This window comes from Phaethon aethereus (genome assembly GCF_964289735.1).
Source record: "Phaethon aethereus genome assembly, chromosome: 5".
Classification (NCBI taxonomy): Eukaryota; Metazoa; Chordata; class Aves; order Phaethontiformes; family Phaethontidae; genus Phaethon; species Phaethon aethereus.
In genome coordinates, this window is record NC_138579.1 from 70,297,926 (window position 1) to 70,318,245 (window position 20,320).

At 67.7% G+C, this 20,320-nt stretch overlaps 4 protein-coding genes across 5 annotated transcripts; 2 read left to right on the forward strand and 2 right to left on the reverse strand.

Annotated features, from left to right (window-relative positions):
• Window positions 1-113: 113 nt before the first annotated feature.
• Window positions 114-4,182, forward strand: LOC309405745 (syntaxin-3-like). Its single transcript, XM_082000603.1, has 6 exons — window positions 114-219; window positions 516-589; window positions 672-806; window positions 1,301-1,411; window positions 1,506-1,616; window positions 3,977-4,182. Exons 1-6 carry the CDS (start codon window positions 144-146, stop codon window positions 4,052-4,054), a joined length of 585 nt encoding a protein of 194 aa, XP_081856729.1. The 5' UTR covers window positions 114-143; the 3' UTR covers window positions 4,055-4,182.
• Window positions 4,183-5,002: 820 nt separating this feature from the next.
• On the reverse strand, window positions 5,003-6,664 carry MRPL16 (mitochondrial ribosomal protein L16; the record flags this gene model as incomplete). Its single annotated transcript, XM_082000595.1, is given in 5 exon segments — window positions 5,003-5,488; window positions 5,934-6,082; window positions 6,216-6,281; window positions 6,572-6,626; window positions 6,629-6,664. Coding segments are annotated over 5 exon segments (792 nt in total).
• Window positions 6,665-7,092: 428 nt separating this feature from the next.
• Window positions 7,093-9,216, reverse strand: CBLIF (cobalamin binding intrinsic factor; the record flags this gene model as incomplete). Its single annotated transcript, XM_082000579.1, is given in 9 exon segments — window positions 7,093-7,154; window positions 7,237-7,355; window positions 7,431-7,576; window positions 7,579-7,935; window positions 8,019-8,191; window positions 8,294-8,437; window positions 8,530-8,673; window positions 8,832-9,011; window positions 9,147-9,216. Coding segments are annotated over 9 exon segments (1,395 nt in total).
• Window positions 9,217-15,448: 6,232 nt separating this feature from the next.
• LOC309405744 (membrane-spanning 4-domains subfamily A member 12-like) lies at window positions 15,449-17,807 on the forward strand (the record flags this gene model as incomplete). 2 transcript variants are annotated; one of them, XM_082000602.1, is made up of 7 exons in its annotated part: window positions 15,449-15,538; window positions 15,748-15,867; window positions 16,156-16,212; window positions 16,529-16,660; window positions 17,149-17,262; window positions 17,356-17,439; window positions 17,787-17,807. In XM_082000602.1, the coding sequence occupies 7 exons, from the start codon at window positions 15,449-15,451 to the stop codon at window positions 17,805-17,807; spliced, it is 618 nt and encodes a 205-aa protein (XP_081856728.1). The 2 variants fall into 2 exon arrangements, with proteins under 2 accessions (XP_081856728.1, XP_081856727.1); XM_082000601.1 differs by lacking the exon at window positions 17,787-17,807 and having other exon boundaries at window positions 17,356-17,472.
• Window positions 17,808-20,320: the final 2,513 nt, after the last annotated feature.

Consider the following 20,320-nt stretch of genomic DNA (forward strand, 5'->3'; position numbering starts at 1 on the left):
GTGTCCCATGTCCCCATTCCCGTCCCCAGCACTGGGTCCTGCCCCCCGGGGGCCGGGGAGGTGCCATGGCCGGGGTGTCCCCAGCCCCACGTCCTTGTCCCCGTCCCCAGCACTCGGTCCTGTCCCGCAAGTTCGTTGACGTCATGACCAAGTACAACGAGGCGCAGGTCGATTTCCGGGAGCGCAGCAAGGGCCGGATCCAGCGCCAGCTCGAGATCAGTGCGTGCCCCCTGCCCCCCTCAGGCCCCGCCCCCGGGCGAAGTGGGCGGGACCGGCTCCTGCGGGCCACACCCCTTTTGTGAAGTGGGTGGGGCCAGGCCCAGAATAACCCACCCCTTTTGGTAAAGTGGGTGGAGCAGGCCCTACAGACCCCACCCCTTGGGCAAAGCTGGTGGAGCCAGGCACTGAAGATCCCACCCCTTTTGGCAAAGTGGGTGGAGTCAGCTCATACAGACCCCACCCCTTTGATGCGGTGGGCGGGGCCTGTTCCCACCACCGGCCCCACGTGCCCGCAGCCGGCAAGAACACGACGGACGAGGAGCTGGAGGAGATGCTGGAGAGCGGGAACCCCTCCATCTTCACCTCGGGGGTGAGCGCCCGCCGCGCCGGGGGGGCCGGGGGCCGGGACCCCTCCCCGCTGACGCCCCCGGCCCCCTCCCGCTCCGTTGCAGATCATGGACTCGCAGATCTCGAAGCAGGCGCTGAGCGAGATCGAGGGGCGGCACAAGGACATCGTGCGGCTGGAGAGCAGCATCAAGGAGCTCCACGACATGTTCGTCGACATCGCCATGCTGGTGGAGAACCAGGTACGGGCCGCGCGGGGACCGGCAGGGACCCCCTGCGCGAGGACGAGCAGGGACTTGTGCGTGAAGCCGCCGGCACCCAGGGCTGCACAGGGCTCCGTGGGGGGACAGGGTGGCACGGAGCCACGTGGGCGCCCGCGCGGGGCCACCCAGGGCTGCACAGGACCCGTCCACGGGGACCCAGGCACGGAGCCACGTGGGGTTGGGTGGTGACCGGTGTACAGGTCCCCGGGGGGGTCACCCAGCACCCGAGCCCACGGGGGGCTGGGGGAGGGAGGCTGGGGTGGGCAGGGGTGCGCCCCACACTGCGGTGGTCCCGTCCCCTCTCTCAGCCCCTCTCTGTCCCTCCCATGCAATGCGAGGAGCCGCTGTGTGCACCGGGGAAGGGTGAGTACCTGTGCCGTGGGGCCGTGCCACGCGCCGTGGGGCCGTGCCACGCGCCGTGGGGCCATGCCGTGGTGTCCACGCTGAACGTGTCCCCTCTCGGGTCCCCGCAGGGTGGGCTGCTGGATAACGTGGAGCAACACGTGATGCACACAGCCGAGCACGTGGAGCAGGCGAACCAGCAGACCAAGAAGGCGCTCCAGTACCAGGGCCAGGCACGCAAGGTGGGTGGGTGCCAGCACCCCTGGGTGCTCTCAGCGTCCCCTCCTCTCTCTCTGTCTCTCTCTGCCTCCGCCCCGCCGCTCCCACGCCCCGTAGGGAGCCATGATCGACCGCATAGAGAACAACATGGACCAGTCTGTCGGCTTTGTGGAGCGGGCCGTGGCTGACACCAAAAAGGCTGTGAAGTACCAAAGTGAGGCCAGGAGGGTGAGACGGCCCGACGGCCCCAGTGTCCCCCTGTGTCCCCTCCATAGCCCCCAGCATCCCAAAGGCACCCCCAGTGTCCCCTTCTGTCCCTCAGCGTGCCTTCACGTCTCCCAGTGCCCCCAATATCTCCCCATATCCTCTGGGAGCCCTGAGACCCCCCCTTGTGACCCTAGCCACCTCTTGTGTCCTCCAGCCACCCCTCGTGTCCCCCGCTACACCCAGAGGTCCCCCAGATGACCCCAACGGCTCCCACCTGCCCCCAGTGACCCCCAGCCACCCCAGCTGGTCCCTTCTCCTCCCTTGTGACCTCCTTGGGCTTGGCAGCTCTGTCCCTCTCTGTCCCCCCACCAGCTCCAACCCTGAGCCCCTTCCTACCCTCAGGTGTGATGAGCTGGTGAGGGCTCAGGCCCTCCTGCCCTGCCCCCGGGTCTGCAGCATCTCTGGTTCTTCTGGGCTCCTCCGTGCCCACCTCTGCTCTCCGTCCCTGCCCCGCACAGGGCAGGCATAACCGTCCCCCGTCTCCCTTTCGTCCCCTCCAGAAGATGCTGGTTTTGGCGGTGGTAGTGGTGCTCTTGCTGGGGATAGTTGCCCTCATCATCGGACTTTCTGTGGGGCTAAACAAGAAATAGACCCAGGGCAGGGGCTGTGGTCTGTAAGTGTGTGGGGGGGCAGGGGAACCCCACCGTGGGGCCACGGGACCCCAGAGGGCTCAGGGGCGGCGGGCAGGCACAGCTGGCCTGGCCCCGCCATCGTGCCCCACTGCTTCCCCCACGCCGGGGGAGCTTTGGTTTCTGCTGCTGCTTTTGGGGCTGGGGGTGCTGGGCTCGGGGTGCTGGGTGCTCGCTGGCCGGTGGCCTCAGGTCCGCGGTGTGCGGGGCTGCGTGGCGGTCCGGGGTCTGCGGTGCTCGGGGCTCCGTGTTGCTCGGTGGTCTGCAGTGCTCAGTGGTGCTCGGGGGTCCGGATTTCGGCTCCCTGCTTGGCTGCGCGTTGGTCTCTGCCGTCGCCGCTCCCTCTGGACCCGCAGGGCTCTGCTGCAGCCCCTCGTCCTCTTCCCTGCCGGCCCCTCCGGCCGGGGGCTGATGTCTCCCCTTTTCCCTCCTCCAGACACCTCCGACCGTCCCAGCGGCAACGTCTCCCTGCGGGACCCTCCCCGGCACCGCGGCCTGGCCCCCTCCTCTCCCCGCTTCTCCCGGACCCGCTGCCCTCAGCCCACGCGTACCGGCTCCTGCCCGGCCCCCAGCTCGACACCGCTGCCCTTCCCTCCATGGAGAGCTCCCATCACCGGAGAGCTTTCCCCCGCCGGACCATCCCCGGCAGCCCCCGCTGTCCTACCGGTCCCTGGGGTCTGCCCCTGTTGTTCTCGTGCCCCCCACGGGAAGGGGACAGGACTCAACTATTTATTTTCCTTTTGCTGAGAAATCAACATCTCCTGGTCCCTCCTCTCTTGCCGGGGGGAGTGGCGAGGTGGCCGGGGGCCATCCTGGCACCGCGGGGATGTGGCAGCCGGTGCCACGTCCCCAGCGAGAGGAGACGAGGTTCCTTGCTCGGGGCAGGCGAGGGCCGGACCCTCACCCGCACGGAGGTCCCGGAGGTCCCGGGAGGGTGAGGGACGGGGATAGGGTCAGGACAGGGGGTTTGGTGGCACCAGCAGCTGCAGGCGGGTCTGGCTGCACTTTGCTGTCCCCCATGCCACGGCAGACGGAGCTTCTGGGGACCCTGTCCCCTCTTGGCCTTGATGTCTGTGGCCAGCACGTCCCCCGATGCCGACCGCCCCAGTGCTGCGGGGAGCCGGGGCGGGAGGACGCGGCGCTCGCGGTTATTTAATTCCCGTTACAATAAAGATCCCTGCTGACGCCACAGCCCTGCGCCTCTCCTCTCCATGTGCAAGGTGACGCCGGCGCGCGGCAGGGACAAGCGGGGTGCTGGCACCCCCAGACAGCTGAAGCTGGGGGGCTACCCCTGGGCTGAGCATGGCTCCGGCTCAGCTCGCGGTGGCCGTGGCATCATGGTCAGGCTGGCAGCTTTGGCTGAGGTCCCAGGGTCTCGGACCGGCCGTCGTTTTCGGGTGCTGTAGCCCCTCGGGGGGCGAGATGTGACAGGGGAGTGCGGGAGTGCGGGGCTGGGGACACCCCCAAGCCCCATGGGCTCTGCCACGCTGGGCCAGACCATCTTCCCCCAGGGTTTCGGGTAAGTCATGGCAACGGGGATGCCCAAGGGGACACCGGCATGGCCACGTCCCGGTGCTACACGGGACCAGCTCACACCTGCCCCACTGCCTCCCCAGTCCCTGTCCCTCGTCCCCCCTCCCCAGCCCCGTGGCGCCCGCGGCCCTGCCTCACAGCCCCTCTCTCCCTGCGCAGAAGAAGATCATGATCATGATATGCTGCATCATCCTCGCCATCATCTTGGCTGCCAGCATTGGGAGCATCTTCGCCTGAGACCCCCACCCGCTGCCCTCCAGGTGACCAGGTGCATGGTGGGAGGGTGGCAGTTGGGGTCCCCAGTACCCCCGTGCCCGGGGAGTGGGTTCGGGCCTCCTCGGCGTTGAGCCGGGTGGATTCACCCCCCTTTGACTTGCCAGCGCATCCATAAGGCGCCAGCAGAGACCGGGCGTCCCCAGGGAGCCACGTCAGGGAGGGACGGGGACAACTGCAATGGTGGGAGCTGCATCCCCTTCCTCAGCGGCAGCTCATCTTCCTCCCCATTGCAGGTGGCCTTTCCCCCTCCTGTCCCACTGCCCGGATGATCCTGCCCGCATCCTTCTGCAGCTCCAGCCATCAGAGAGACGCCTACCGCCAGCCCCGGGACCTGCCTGCCAAGCCCTCGTCCCCGGAGCCCCGAGGACATTCCTCCGCTGCAGCCTGCACATCCCTGGAGGAGTGGAGACCACCTGCCCCACTCCCCCCTTCCCTCCCACCGCTGACCGAACGCCCCGAGGTTGCCCCTTGCTCCCCACCCTCCATCTGGCCAACAGTCAGCGGCCTCTGTGAAAAGCAGCCCCCTCCTCGGCGGCACACAGCGGGGTGCTCCTGCCCAGGGCAGCGTGCGGGCAGCGTAGAGGGTTGTTCTGCCTTGCTCGGGGTGGAAGGAGGAGCGAGCCTCTCCCCTCGCTCGGAGCTCGTCTGCGGCGACTTCTCTGTCTCGCCGGCTCTTCAGATGTGCAGCCACCCACGCCGGAGCCCTCCTCCTGAATAAAGAGATCACCCACACTCTGTTGCGGGGTGCTGCGTCGGGGTGGGGGTGTCTCAGCAGTGGGAGACAAGCCTTGATTCATGGGTCACCCTCGAGATGCTCCTGGCCCCGTGTTTGCGCCTCCAAATACCACAGTGGCCGATGCAGGTTCTTGTGGGGAGGTTTATTAAGGTGGCCCCAGCCCCAGCGGCTCGTTACACCCTGTGTTTCAGGAAGAATTTGCCCCAGTAGCGTCCCTGTAGCCGCAGGTCATAGGGGCTGAGGTACTTGCGCATCCCCAGCATGTTGGCGGTGACGATGCGCTCGAAGGTCCAGGGGTTTTGGTTGTTGAGCCTCTTCTCCTCCTCCTCCTGCCGCATCTGCTGGAGGCCGTCGCGGCTGATGGGGACGGCAGGGAAGGGCAGTTTCCTGGCCACCTGTGTGAGGAAGGGCTTCACCTCCTCAAATTCGCAGTGCCCGCCTACCTCCACCACCAGACGCCCGCACTTCACCGCTGTCACGTAGTGGTCGATGGGGCCCTTGCCGCCCCCCATGCGGTGTCCCAGGCTCTTCCGTGTCACCGGTTTGGAAGGGGCCGGCACACGCCAGATGGCAAACATGGTCTTGGGGTCCATGTTGCGGCCGATGGTCAGACGGATCATCTCGAAGTGGCCCCAGTGGAGGTACCCGCCCCCCAAGGCCTGTGGGAGAAGGACAGGGCTCCTCAGGGGCCGAGCATTGGCAGGGCAAGGGGGAAAAAGGTCCCCCCGACCTTTCACATGCACTTTTGTAGGGGGAGAAGCCTCACTGGGGACGCCTCAAAGCTGCCTTTCCAATTCAAGCTCAGTATTACATTCTTTATCCCCTCGCTGGGAAAACTGAGGCCCTTCCCGACGGAGGTAGCTCAGTCAATCCAGCTTTTCGGAGTCAGTCTGGCACCGGTCCTCTCTGGATGGTGGTCTGGAGTTTTCACCACCCGCAGGAGGGCTCAGCACCAGACAGGGGTCTCCAGCCTGGGAGTGCCCACGCCTGCACCCTCCCCGCCTCCTACCCAGGCTGCCCAAACGCAGCCCCTGGCCACCCTAGGCTTCCCCCTCGCCACCCTCCCGACTCCAGCTGGGGCGAGCAGGACCCTGTCCCGCTCACCAGGATCCCGTACTGCCCCTGGGTGAAGTCGGTGGCCTCCTTGGACGGGCCGCGGATGTCACGCAGCCGACGAGGCTCCCGCCTGACCTTGGGCACCGCTGGGACCTTGTCCATGAATTTCAGCTTTGTCCTCTCCGGGAAAGTGATACCTGCCAGGGGACACGTGTGGGAGGGTCACCGGCCCCAGGACACCCCGGTGCAGGGGGGGTGCAGGCAGAAGCAGGTTGGGGGGTGTCCCCGCCATCCCCATGAGGGGGTTCTCCCCTCGCGTGTCCCCCTTACCGCTGTAGTCCGGGGGCAGCACATACTTCTTGAGGCCTGCCCGGGGAACGGTGACGCCGCCGGGACCTGGAGGACAGAACGGGGGCTCAAAGCGGGGCCTGATGTACCGGGAGGCGGGCCCGGGGGCGGCCCCGCTTCCCGGGAGCGGCTCCGGCAGCGTCGGGAGGGACCCCCTCCCGGATCTCAGCACCTCCCCCCTCCACGGAGTCCCCGGAGTCCCGGTGACGGACCCCCCCCCCCCCCGGCGGCTCGTCCTCCGCCGGGACCCAGGTCCCCGGGCACGCCCCACCCCGGCCGCCCCGACCCCTCCCAGAGCAACCGGCGGCCCCTCGGAGCGCTGCCCGGGCTGCCCTGACCTCCTCCAGCCGGGAACGGCAACGGGAGCCGCCACCGCCACATCGCCGGGCCGCGCCACCTCCCGGCCGGAAGTGCCTGTAGGGCGCCGCCATGGGGTCCGCTCCCCGGAGCCGCCCGGCGGGGGATACTTCCGGTAGAGCGGTACGTCCCTCCGGCGCCCCAGGGAAACGCGGAGGGGAACGTTAGTTCCGGAAAGGCTCAGCCCGGCGGAATCCCCCCTGCCGTGTCCCGCCACAACGTCGCCCCCGGTTCCCCACCCCGTGCCGGGCAGGGGTTCCCGCCGGGCAGGACCTCCCCGCGCCCCGGTGTCCCGTCGAGGCTCCTGTGCCCCTCCCAGGGCCTGCCCCGCCCTCTCCCAAAGGCCTCGTCCACACCAAGGGGTCCGGGCCCTGTGTCCCCTCGAGGCGTTAAGGGGCTGTGGGGTGCCGCCGCCTCAGACACACACACACAGGCCTGTGCTGCAAATGGCTCTTTATTGCCGCACGGTGGGCCCGGTGGAGCCAGGCGCCCCTCGGCGGCTTCAGTAGGTGCTGAAGACGGCCTGGATGTTCTCCCCGTCCCGCGGCTTGTAGGTGCCGACCCCTGCGGCGGAGGGACAGGCGTGAGGCCGGGGCACTGCGGCCCCCGGCAAGGCCCCCTGTGCCCCCTACCCCGGGCTGCCCACCTTCCTGGAGGGCGTCCCTGCCGCTGAGGAACTGCCAGTAGGTCCTGTCATCCGGGTTGGCAGCCAGCCCATGGATGGAGACCACCATGGGGCCCCAGGACGTCTGCTCCGTCTGGAAGCTGTTGGGGAGGTGGGTGGCCTCAGGGATCAGTGGGGGGATGCCGCTGGCCCCCCCAGCTCCTCCTGGCTCTCACCTAAAGATATCGGGTTCCTCCGCCGCCGCCTCCTGCAGCACTTTGAGCAGCGTGGAGCCACCTGGGACCTGCAGCGAGGTGGTGTAGCTGAAGTGCCTTCCCTGCAGCTTGTTGATGATGGAGTAGATCACCGTGATGGGGGCTGCTGGGCGGGGAGAGGGGCAGGGTGGGCACCCGGCACAGTGCCATGGGGCACAGGGCAGGAAGGGTCTGGGACCGTCATCCTCGTGGGGTCTTGGGGTGGGCTCTGGGCAGTAGCAGCCATACCTCTGTGAACCCCGGTTGTATCCGGCTTTGGGGTCGGGGGCAACTGTAGGCTCGGGGACCTGCTGGCGCTAGCAGCACAGTCCAGGCCAGCCGCTTCCAGGTAGGATCTGCCCACGAGGGCAGGCAGGACCTGGGCGATGGCCATGGGCTGGCAGTAGTCATGGCCGTACACCACGGAGAAGGCCTGGGCGCAGTCCCACTCCCGCGGGGCATAAAATTTGCCAGTGGCCCCCAGCGCCTGTGGAGGAGACGGGAGGCGGCGTGAGCAGACCTGGGAGTGGGGCTGGGTGGCTGCGGCACTGCAGTCCCCTCACCCCTTACCTGCAGGGCCAGCCCCATGCTGTAGATGTTCCCGATCATGCCATTCTCCTGCTGCTCATCGAGGAAGCCATTGGTCACCGTTGACAGTGCCTCCCGGAGCAGGTCCTGCACGTCATGGAGGTCTGTCTGGCCGTATGTGCACGCCAGCGCCAGCGCCGCCATGGCACGGGTGTCTGCGAGATCCTGGCGTCACTGCCAAGCCCGCCGGGGCGGAGCTGCTGGGAGCGAGGCTTTGCGAGCGGAGGGGACACGGTGGGGCCAGAGGGGTCCCTTACCGACAGAGAGGTGGCTCTCGGGACTCAGCACCTGCTTGGCCAGGACCACGGATGCCCCTTGGTAGCCACCCACCTCTGCCAGGCACAGGCTCAGGGTGTCCAGGCTCACGCTGTAGAGGGTGGTCTTCGGGACACCCTCCGCCTCTGCAAAGTGCATCAAGCTGGTGGGGGGCCGGGACACGGGGAGGGAGACGCCTCCCCGGGCACCCCGGTCCCTCCCTCCCGTCCCGGCATACCCAGGTTGGCCACCTCCTCGTCTGTTTTCTGCTGCAGGACGCGGAGCAGGTCGACGGTCTGCCCCAGGGCCTGGACACGCTGGGGGCTCTGGCAGGAGGACAGGAGGGCGAGCACGTACAGAGCCACCTGTCCTGAGGTCATGTCTGCGGGGACAAGAGAGCAGCTGGGACACGTGGTGGGGCCAGGACCTGGCACCCAGGTCCCTGACGGGAGCGGAGAGAGGTGGCAGTGCCAAGCCCATGGTACCGGGTCTGCCGGGACCGGGTGCCGTGGCAGGGGTGCACCCGCCACCCCTCCCTACCTTTCTGGGCTCTCTTCACGGCCTCCTCCTTTATCTGCTGGAGCAGCCACTTGTAGGTGCTGCTGTCGGTGGCCCCGGCCAGGCTCATGGCCAGCAGGACGCTGGGGTTTGGCGGCTCATCCACCTTGACGGAGTCCTCCAGGCGCTGCAGCATTTTGGAGACCAGTTGGTGCGGGGCGACTGGAAGGAGAGGGGCCGGGCAACCCGCTGACACTCGTGGCGGGAGGTCACTGGGGACCCCACGTCCCCTCCACGCAGCCCCTCACAGGGCCACCAGTCCCTCTCCGGTGCCTCTGCGGGAGGACTGACACTCACCGCAGCCCTGTGTGGTTGTGCCGCCCGCCAGGGCCAGCAGGACCCCGATGCCGAAAGCCACGCTGAGCATCTTCTCGTCCTCGGGGCAAGCAGGTCCACCCGGGCTGGCGGAGTCCCGTGGGTGCTCGTCTCTCCGGGTGTCCCCTCTGCTTTTAGCTGCTCCCAGTGCCCTTCTCCGGCCAACTTCCCTCCCACAGCCACCCCACCATTACCAAACACTGGCAGCTTATTTGTTTGCCCAAGGTTTAAAATGGAGTTGGAACGGCTGCTGGGGCAGTGATCTTCCATCTGAGTTCGCTGAAATCGCAAGGGACCAGTTATACCGGTTGAACGTCCACGAGCCTGTGGGGCTGGACAGGACCCATCCCAGGCCACCGAAGGAGCTGTCACAGCAGGACCTCCATCAGTCACACCCCGCCTCCATCACCTACCCAAGGTCCTGGGAGCCTGGGGAGGTTCCCGCTGGCTGGAAGCTCACCAGCCGTATCCCAGTTTCCAGGAAGGGCTTGTGCTTTCCAGGAAACTACAGCCCTGTTAGTCTAACTTCAGTACCTGGAAAAATGATGGAGAAGGTCATCCTGGTGCTACTGAAAAGCATTTGAAGGACAATGCCAGTGCCAGGCGTGGTCAGCATGGGCTGACAAAGGGGAAGTCCCATCTGTTTGATTTGATATCTTGCTACGATAAGGTTACCCGCCTCGTGGATGACGGGAAGGTGGTGGATGTCGTTTTTCTGGATTTTAGTAAGGCTTTTCACCCTGTCCCTCACGGCATCCTTCTGGACAAGGTGTCCAGCTGTGAGATGAGTAGGTACAGGGTGCGCTGGGTGAAAAGCTGGCTGGGGCTCTAAAGGGGTGTGGGGAACGGGGCTGCAGCTGGCTGGCTGTTGAACGCACCCTTAGCACCCCAGGACCAAACCGGGAGGTGCTTCCTTACCGGCATGGGTGACCGCGGAGCGGCGGCGGTTGCGCAGCGCCGTGCTCTGGGCAGGGGCGGCCGTGGGCTGAGCAGGACGCGGGGGCAGCTCTGGGGCCACCGACCGGCTCATCTTCTGCCCCAGGCCGCTCACCATGGGGTGCTGGGGGCTGCCCGCCCCTGCCATGGGCTCCCGAGGGGGAGAAGGTCCGGCCAGTGCCAGGACTGGCCCCGCCTGTGCCAGTGACGCCTTCCCTGCCTGCTGCCCCACACCAGAGCCCGGAGGCGGCTGGGGAGGGCTGGGGGGGCAGGCTGGGGGGAGCCTTGTGCCCCCCGCGTCCCAGCACAGCCCGAGGGACAGGGCTCAGTGCCCCTCTGTGCCTCGGTTTCCCCGGAGGCTCTGCAGCGGGAGGGTGCCCCAAGGACACGCTCGTCAGCCTGCCTGAGGGGGCCAGCCTGCTTTTGGGGTGATGAGGGTAGCAAATGGCCAGAGACTGACCCCCACCTTCTCCATCACCCCCCAGGCAGGGGCAGGGGCAGGGACCGGGGCTGGAGCAAGGCCAGGGGCAGGGGCCCTTGGTTTGCCCCCCCAGGAGGATGAGGAGGAGAGCTCCACGGAGACGGGCCCCAGGTGGGGGCGAGGGGCTGGGCGGGGGGCTGCGGGGACCGCCCGGGCTCCCATTGGGAGAGCTGCGGCCGCCGACCTTGGCCCAGGTGTAAAAGCCATCGGTGGAGGCTGCCCCTCCTCTTCCTCCTCCATTGTGATGAAGGCTCTGGGGAGAAGGTGGTGTGTGCTCTTTCTCGTGGCCGCGGCCTGGGCGCGGGAAGCCCCGGGTAAGGGGCGGTTTGGGGGGAGTCCTGCTGGGTCTGGCTGCCCTCCCTGGGGAGGGGGCATGGACAGTGCCCCCAGGCTGGGCTGCTGGGTGCCGCTGCCCTGGGCAGGGCTGTTTGGGGCGGGGTGGGGGCACGGGTGATGCCTGGCTGCCCGTGGAGGAGGAGGAGGAGGAGGAGGATGACCATGGTCTCCTCTCCACCCCGGGGGGGGGCAGCTCTCGAGGTCAGGCTGCCTCAGGCACCGGGCTCGGGGACCAGGCTGGACCCGGAGTGAGGGAAGCCCTGGGGTGGGTCCTGCATCCCCTCCCTCCCCCCCCCGCCATCCCCTCGTGGGGACCCTTCAGGAGCGTCACGGCCACGTCGTGCCCTGGGGTGACGGCACAAAGCGGCTCAGCCCCCCGGGGCCACCTCCTTCCCTGTGCTCCCCTGCTGCAAATGCTAAAGCCGGGGGGGGGACTCGCCTGGGGGACCCCAGCGAGCTGGCTCAGCCCCCCCCCTCCTCACCCTGCCACAGTCGCTGTTACGTGTGGCCACGCGTGGCTCTCCGTGGCGGTGCCGGCTGGCCTCCTGGGCAGCCGTGTGGCCGGTGGGGAGCTGACTCTGGGATCCGGCTGTGGGGTGACCGCCGCCGACGGGGACGGGTACCGGCTGGAGCACCCGCTCGTGGGCTGCGGGACCACCCTGGAGGTGAGGAGCTGGGGGGGGACCACGCATCCCTGACGGAGGTGCTGCGGCAGCGTGGCCCCCCTCGGGGTGGGTGTGGGATGGAAGGGGGGGATGCCACGTCCCACAGGGGAGGGACGATGCCGGGACGTCCTTGGCCATGATTGCCCAAGCCCCCGTGGCTGGGAAGGAAACCGTATGGGACAGGCATGGCGGGTCTTCCACAACCGCCCGTCCCCCCGGGGCGCCCGTGCCGTGGCTGTCACTGCACCCGTGTGGGTGACCTGGTGTGGTCCCCCATGGGGAGGGCACCCGTGAGGACCCCTTGTGCGAGGGTGGGAGCGCCGGTTAAAGAGAGCGGGGCTGGTACCGGTGACACGAAACCTGGCTCTTGCCACGTGCCGTGGAGCTTTGCCTCCCGGGCACGCAGCACCCTTCCCGGGGTGCAGGGGACAGGGAGGGGACCCCCGCTCTGAGCTGGGTGACACCCCCAGCCCCATGTCTGCTCCTTCTCCCAGCTCCTCCCGGACAGTGTCCGCTACAGCAACGTCCTCCGCTACCGGCCCTCAGCCGGGGGGCCCGTGGCTCGCGCCAGACCCTTCTCCCTCCCCGTGGTCTGTTACTACCCCAGGTAAGGGGGTCCCCATGGAGCCGGGCTCCGGCAGAGCTCCCTGGGTGTGATCCACCACGGGACCCCTCGGTGCCCGGTCCACCAGCCCGTGCTGGGCAAGGGAGGGTGCAAGGGGGGGTGTGCCTGCCCGTGGGGGATGTGGGGTGCCCTGTTTGCCCCCGGAAGCCTGTCACCCCGCTCGAGGACGCTCTGTGGTGCAGGATGGGCAGCGTTTCGTCCGGGGCCATCCAGCCCACCTGGGTCTCCTTCGGCTCCACCGTCGCTCAGCAGAGACGCCTGCGCTTCGCCCTGGACGTGTATGACAGTGAGTGGGAGCCCCAAACCTCCTGTTCCCTTGTGTGGAGGGGGGGGACGCCCACCCCCCCCGCCTGCCCAGGGCCCCGGGGCGATGCTCGGGGCAGCCACGGCCACGTGCCTTCCAGGTACCTGGTCCTCCCGCCTGCGCCAGCCCACCTATTCCCTGGGGGAGCTGATCAACATCGAGGCGTCGGTGAACACCGACCCCCGCCTACCCCTGAGGGTCTTTGTGGACGAATGCGTGGCCAGCCCGAGCGCGGCGGCGCGGCCGAAATACGAGGTCATCGCTGACAACGGGTGAGCGCAGGGGCTGGGCACGGCGCGGTGGCTGCCGCTCTGAATTGCCGCTCTCCCTCCTCGCCGGGACCCTGGGGGTGGTGGCAGAGCCCGGCTGGCCCCGGCGGGGTGACAGTGCCCGTCTCACCGCGTCTCTCGTCCCGGTAGGTGCCTGCTGGATGGGCAGCTTGGTCGCTCCCGCTTCCTGCCCCAGCGTGGAGACCGCTTCCTCCGCTTCCAGCTGGACACTTTCCTCTTCCCAAACGCCTCCGGCAGCCAGGTCTGCGCTAGCGGGGTCTGCGGGGTGCAGGGTGACACCCACCCACCCACCAGTGTGGGGAGGGGGTGGCTGGGGGTGGTCAGTGGGGAGCTGTGGGGTGCAGCAGGAGGATGCTTGTCCCTGCAGATCTACCTCCGCTGTCACCTGAAGGCTGTGGCAGAGGGGGCTGGCAGCACCTCCGGCAAAGCCTGTTCCTACGACCGTGCAGCAGCCGCCTGGCGCTCCCCGGACGGGGCTGACTGCTCGTGCTGCGGCTCTCCGGCCGGCTGCGGTGGCCGGCGGCAGCGCCGGAGGGCCGGCAGCAGAGGTAAAAGGACCCCCTCGGTGGGATCTGTGAGCCCTAGCGGGGATGCTTGCGCCCAGCGGTGCCTGATGGGCTTCTCCTCGCAGGGCTCCTGGGGGAAGCCAGCATCCGCCTCGGTCCCCTGGGGCTGCTCCCGGCTCTGCCCAGCTCGTCCCCGGCCCCCACGGGGCTCCCCACAGCACCAGAGCCCAGCGCGGTGCCGCCTCGCCGCCCCTCCGTCCCCGTGGTGCGGGGGGAGAAGAGGGACTCGGGTGAGTGCGACCTGCCCCACGGGGCTGGGGGTGGCTGGGGTGACCCTGCTGTCCCCCTCACCCTGCTGCCTCTCCCCATAGGGCCGGATGTCCCTGTCCCTGGCACCACGCTGGCCATGGTGGCCATGTGCTCCATCCTCGCCGCCGTGGGCATGGCTGGCTGCTACTGCTCGGTGCAGCGCCACCGGAGTGGGCATGGGGTGGGGGGCCCCGAGGCAGCCCCAGGGGAGCCCTGTGCCGTGGCCATGGCCCCCACCGCAGCCGGCGGTGCCCGGGCCGCCCCCGGGACCCCCCCTGCTCCCGCTGACCCTCCCATCGTGTGAACCTCCTTGTTTTAGAAATAAACCTGTGGCAGGAAGGCTGTGCCGAGTCAGCGTGGGAGGGGGCTGTGGAGACCGCGTACTCCCCTGGGTGCTGCCTGTGTACCCCAGCGAGTCCCACTGGCCTTTCTGGGGTGCTGCTGGACAGCCCACGCCCCCCACCACGGGCTGGGAAGGGAGGGCTGGGTCGCCAGCCAGCATGGTTCCCGTGCCGCGACTCCCTGGGAGCCGGCCGACGCGGGGGGGCAGAGCGCCGGTACCCCCTCTGCCCGGGCGGTGGGCGGAAAGCATCCGTCCCCAGCGTAGGGCCGGCAGCATGGCAAGCCAGCGGCGCCGCTCGGCCCTTCGGAGGGCAGGTCCCCGGGTGAGGGGACCGTCCTCGTGCCGCTTTCCCGCACGCTGAGAGGCTGCGGGAACTGGCTGGGGCCGGTGAGCCGTGCCTGGCCTCGGCTGCGCCGCGGTCACCGCTGAGCCCCGCGGACCCTCGCAGGATGACGGCGTGCGGGGCGGCGTCGCTTGGCCCCCTTCCTCCGTGGGGCTTTAATTATTTACTGATTTTGGGTGTTTTTTTCACCCCCTACCTGGTGTTTTTGGCTTCTGCCTCTGGCTGGGCAGCCTGAAAGCGTGGGCCAGCACCCTGGGCATGAAGCCACAGCAGGGCAGAGTCGCTGGCTGGGGGGGGGAGACACACGGCGGGGGGACAGGACCTGCTTGGGGCCCCCCAGCCAGGGAGCTGGCCCCTTCCCGGGGCTGCTCTCCGCAGCCCCAGCTCTGCAGGGAGGAGGTGTTTCGTGCCTAATGGCCCTTGATGGATCTTTCTTCCAGGAACTCACTGCAGGGAGCTGTTTTTCTTTCTTTCTTTTTTTTTTTTTATTCCCCCCCCCCCCGCCCTGAGCTCCTGTAAACAGGGCCTGGTGCTGGGGCGGGGGGGGCTGCAAGTGGGGCTGGGGGCAGCTCTAGGCAGGGCTTAGCTCAGCCAGGAGAGGGGGAGGGACACGGCTGGGGGGACTTTTGGGGCAGTCGTGCCTCCCCTGGCACCCCACTTCCCTCCTCTCCCTCTCACGCGGCCCTGGGCACGCTGTGGGTCGGGGTCTGAGCATCGTCCCACGGTGCCCTGGACCCCTTCCCTGAAGGGGAGGCAACGCTGAGCAGCTCCCAGCTGCATGGGGGTGGAGGGTACCCCGCTTTCCCCTCCCCACCGGGGAATCACCCACAGGTGGGGTGGTTTTGGGGGGGCTGCCTCTCCCCGCCCCCCCCCCCCCCCAACCCCCGATCCTCCCCCATCATCTGCCCCGTGTCCCCCGGCCCCCAGCGAGGGCGCAGGGCCGGGCAAGTGGGGTCCACCCCGTGGGTGGTGGGACCACGCGTGGGCTGGGCGGTGGCCCGGGGATGCTGCAGCTTCTGACATCAGTCGCGTTACGCCAATGGGCGCCCGCTGGGGCGGGGTGGGGCGGGGGCGGCCCCGGCGGGGACCGGGCTGCTCCGGGGCCGGAGCCGGGGGGGGGGGTCCCCGCTGCCCCCCGCTGCCTCCATGCAGGGGATGGGGAACCTGCGGCTGGGCAGCCGGGCGGTGATGTACACGGCCGAGACCCTGCCCAAGGGCAAGAACCGAGTGATGGGGGTGAGTTGGGGGGCCGGGGGGGGGGCTGGCACCCCTGGAAAATCCCCCCCGCCCTTCCCAGCCCCAAACCCGGAGGTTTCTGTCCCCCCCTGCTGATCCCCCGGGGGATGCTGTGGGCCCGGAGCAGCTCGGGGACCGGGGTGCCCCCATCCCTCGAGGGGTGGGTGGGTTGTGAGTTGGCCCCACTCCTGCCCTGCCCCATCCCACAGACCATCCAGATCATGACCGGCTTCATGCACATCGGCTTCGGGATCGTCCTGACGACGCTCACCAACGTCTACACCTCTGTCTTCGTCATCGGCGAGATCCCCTTCCTGGGCGGCGTGTCTGTGCGTAGCATGGGGTCGGGGAGGGATGCCCACGAGGGAAGGATGCCCACGGGCAGAGATGCCCACCGGGGTCCCGGGGCTCCCGGGGACAGGGGGTTCTGGTTCAGCAGCTTTAAAACTCAAGGACTAACAACGCACGGGGGGGGGGGTCACCGTGACCCCGAGAGCCGCGGGGCCGTGGCCGTGGGCAGCTCCTTAATGCTGGGTGGGCGCTTAGTGCCCCGTGGGTTTGGGGGGCTCAGGGTGACCTCGGTGGCGGCTGACTTGTCTCCTTCTCTCCCGGCGCAGTTCATCATCTCGGGCTGCCTCTCCATCGGGGCGGAGAAGAGCCCCACGGAGTGTGCGGTGAGCGTCCCCGGGGATCCCCGCCGCCGCCCCGGGTGCTGGAGGAGGGGGGCGGGCGGCGGGAGCGGCGCTGGGTGAAACCCGTCGGGGCGAAGCCACGTTTGAAGCTTGCGCCAGAGTTATTTCTGGAAACGAGCAATGGGAAAGAGGAAAGAAAAAAAAAAACCCCAAACCTCAAAAGCAGCCCGTTACCTGCGGCTGGTCCCCCAGGGCTCGGCCGGGCAGTGCCGCAGAGCCGGGGCGGTGGGTGTCCCCACGGGCTTTGGGGTCTGACGCTTGCCCCGAAGCCGTCCCCAAAGCCTCTCTGCACCCGCAGGTGAAGGGCAGCCAGACCATGAACGTCATCAGCGCCATCTTCGCTCTGCTGGGCATCGTCGCCTTCATCGTAGACCTCAACCTGAACGGGCTCTACCGCTCCAGCTTCGACTACTACAGCTATCTCGTCCTGGTAAGCGGGGGCACGGCCGGCCCCCCCAGCCTCTGCTTTCGGAGCAGCGATGCCCAGGGCTGGCTGAGCCTGCCCGGACAGGGCTAAGCCTTTCGGGTACCTCCCCTGCCCCCTTCTCCATCCCCTGGGAAAGCGGGGGGGGCTTTGCCAGGCTGCTCTGTGGGGTTCAGCCCCGTGGCCGCTGGGGAGCGGGGAGCCCGTGGCCGGCGGCACCCCGACTGCGGGGCCGTCTGCCGGCGCGGCACCGTGCGCCTGAGCTATTTTAGGCTGATACCTCGGGAGATGACTCACGCCCTGGAAGCGCCGGTTCCTCTCTGCAAGGGCTCTGAGAGAGACCTTGGTGCCCGCGGAGCCGGGGCTGCAGTGCTTAGGATGGGTGGGAGACAGAGGAGGGGAGTCCCAAAATCCTCACCCCAAAAAGTGTGGCAGGGCTGAGTCTGGGTTTCCTTCTCCTGGGCGCTGCTGATGGGGCTTTGTCTGTCCTGGAGCTCGCAGGGAACGGGATTTCCATCGTGCTGCTCATCTTCACCATCCTGGAGTTCTGCATTGCCGTGGCCACCGCCAATTTCTGGTGCCGAGCCACCCGCCTCAGCTCCAACGAGGTAGGGCAGGGGGGTGAGGGGCAGCCGGGCGAAGGGCAGCGGGGCTGCGCCCTGGCCGGCCCCCCAGCACCGTGCCCCCCTGCTCTCCCCCAGGCCATGCTGATCGTGCCCAGTGCCACGCGGGTGGACCTGGCGGTGCCACCAGCTGACCTGCCCCAGCCGCCCAGCTACACCGAGGTGATCTACGACCCCAAAAAACAGCCCACCTAGAAGCGGAGCCGGGGCTGGGCTGGCTCCCAGGAGCAGCGTCGGACCCCTGCCTGCATGACAGACCTCCTGCTGCCGGTGCCTTCCCCCACCCCAGAAAAGCATGCCCCCCCCCCCCCACCCCCGGGGACCACCCCGGCACCTCCGCCGCGCTGCACCGGGAGCCGCTCCAGGCATGGGTGGGTGTGGGGGGGGAGAAGGAGAGGCCAGAGACCACCCCCCCCACCCCCCCCAAGCCCGCAGGACAGTGGGTGCTCGGGGGCCGCCCCAAGCCCTGTCATGTTCCCCGAATCGGCAGCTCTTGGGTTTCTTTGCAGCTGGCTGCCCCCGAAGTCTAGCGAGGTGCTGGCCCCGAGGACGTCGGTGCAGGGTCCTGCCTCCGCGCTCCCGAAACTGTCCCCAGCCGGCTCCCCGCACCCAGGGCTACGGCACCCTCCTCCCGCTGCGCTGCAGGCTGGGATACGCTGGTACCCCCTCCCGAAAGCCAGCAAGCACCCTGAATTTACCCGCTCCCTGCCCACCTGCACCCATGCTAGGTCTCAGAGGGGCTCTTTGCCTGCTGGCTGCTTTGGAGAAGGGGTTTCTCCGGGTGGGGGCCATCCTGGGGCTTCACGGGGTGTTTCTGCCCATAAATACCCAGCTGGCTGCTGGGGTTCATTCGTGTCGGGGTTCAGGACCTCCCTGAGGGCTGGTGGCCAAGTGGCAGGTCGCTTACGGAGACCCCGACATACGCCGGGAGCCGTGCGGGTAGCTGGATCATCTACCTCGGCTCGTACCCTGTTGGCTTTATTTTATCTTGGAAATAAATGCTCCAGCTGGGCCTGCATCTCCTCGTTTTGGGGATTTCTCAGCGTGGGAGCTGCAACTCGGAGCCGCTGGCCCTCAGGCAAGGGGCTCATCCCACCCGGCTTCAGGGGTCTCCCCCCCTGTGCCCATCACCCTCATCTGATCCCGTTGGAGAGGGGGAGGCACGAGGGTCCCTGCTCCCCCGCTAAGGAAATCTGCCACCCTAAATTCCAGCCCCCCCTTTATATACGTAGCAGCACAGCTCGCTATATTTAGTGCTGCCGGAGCAGCTGGTCAGCCGGCGGCGACGACGGTGACGGCAGCAGCGACGGTGACGGCAGCAGCTCTGTGTTCGTGCACCGGCCGAGGAGCTGCCCCCGCGCTGGGGCTGCTCCTTGGGGTGCCGCGGGGATGGCGGTGGCACGAGGGACCTGAGGAACGCTGCCCCACCTCGCCCGTGCTGCAGTCCCTCCAAAATCACTCCTCTCGGGGGCAGGAATGGAGACCAAAGGGGCTCTTGCCCCACTTTTAACCAGCGGAGGGGTTTGTCGGCTCCCGACGAGCTCGTTGCTGACTTCCACCCTTAAGCGCCCTGTGGCAGGGGGGATGCTCGAGGACCTAAACCAGGAGCGAGGGTGGTGATGAGTGTCCGGCATGGCTTGCTGGCGGAAGGAGGTTATTTAAGGAGGAGGTGAGGAAGGAGAGCCCGGCGCTGATTTTCAGGGGGCTGGGAGCACCCTGGTGAGTTGTCAGTGCCCTAAGGGGGGATCTGCCCCCAAACCTCACCTCCAGCCCCAGAGCAGGGTCAGGGAGTGCCTGTTTGAACAATCATCTTTAGTTTTGGGGTGAGTTAAATGTTTTCTTTCTTGTTTCAGCAGCCTCACCGCCCCTGCCCCGACAATGCTCACACAGCTCAGCCAAAGCCTCATGGATTATTCACTTGCTGTCAGTTATTTCTGTTCCCAGCTCTGAAAAAATAATGAGCCGGTTCGGTAGGAAAAGCCCCAGAGATTGGGGGAGCAAGATGAACAGGCTCTCTCTGCTCCGGCTCCTCACTGGCAGCTCTGGAGACTCCCGTACCTCCTCTCCCACGGAGGCTCTCCAGCCCTGGGGGGGCCACCACAAAGCTCTGTCACCCCCCCAACCAGGCTGGCAGGTCCCTCTGTCTCTGCCCAGCATGGTGGTCCCCTCCTCGTTCATCCTCTGCAACCATCAGGCTCTTATTTTTCCTCCACATCACCTTCCTCTGCAGCTACTTTGGCTGGAAAACCAGGGGTGGGCATGCAGGGGGATTTTTCCCTCCGGGAACGTGGGGGAGAGGGATGCCGGGCCGGTTCATACCGGGAACGGTTCATCTTGTGGGCTCCTGGCCGCATCCTGACTGCACGTGTGGGGCTGAACTTGGGGGGGGGGACACATGGCCGGCCGGCCCCTGCGTGTCGCTTCCCCTTGCAGCGTCCCCAGTAAAGCAGAGGGTGGATGGAGGGTGCAGCTCTGCCCCGTCCATGGGCTCCGCGCCTCGGGTGAGGGTCGGGGTGGGAAGGAGCTCTGGCCACGTGCCCAAGGCACGTCGCCAGCCCCAGGTAACCCCCCCCGACCACCACCTCGGTCCGACAATGGGCTAAATGGGGTGGGGGGCTGTGTCCCAGTGACTTTGGGGGATTCGCTGGGGCTGGGTAAGACCCTGGGGAGCCCTGGTGTGGGCAAAGCCCTGGAATGGCTGGCGGGAGGGCTCATACCTCATTACCGGCTGGGGTTAATTAGCCTCGGATGTTAACGGGAAGCCGGGGAGGACGCCATAGCTGATGCCCACAGCGGGCAGAGGAGGTGATGGGTCCCTGTTCCCAGCCGGGGATGGAGCTCCCCTGCCCGTGGCATCGCTCCCACGTCTCTTCCGTGCGCTCACCCCACGGGGACAGGGCAGGAGGGAACTTCTCTGAGCAGAGCTTCCTTGCCCCAGGAAAGTCCGCGATGAGTCGGCGAAGCCTTGGAGAAACGCCGGTGCTTTTGTGCAGCATCAGGAGTTTTCCTGGGACCGAAGCGATCAAAGGCTGGGGCGTAACGG

What these genes read in the sequence shown, in the direction of transcription:
- LOC309405745 (XM_082000603.1), top strand. Translation starts at nt 144, where the DNA reads ATGACCAAGTACAACGAGGCGCAGGTCGATTTCCGGGAGCGCAGCAAG. An exon ending in CCAGCGCCAGCTCGAGATCA is followed by an intron (nt 220 to 515) that starts GTGCGTGCCCCC and finishes ACGTGCCCGCAG; the next exon opens with CCGGCAAGAACACGACGGAC. An exon ending in CCTCCATCTTCACCTCGGGG is followed by an intron (nt 590 to 671) that starts GTGAGCGCCCGC and finishes GCTCCGTTGCAG; the next exon opens with ATCATGGACTCGCAGATCTC.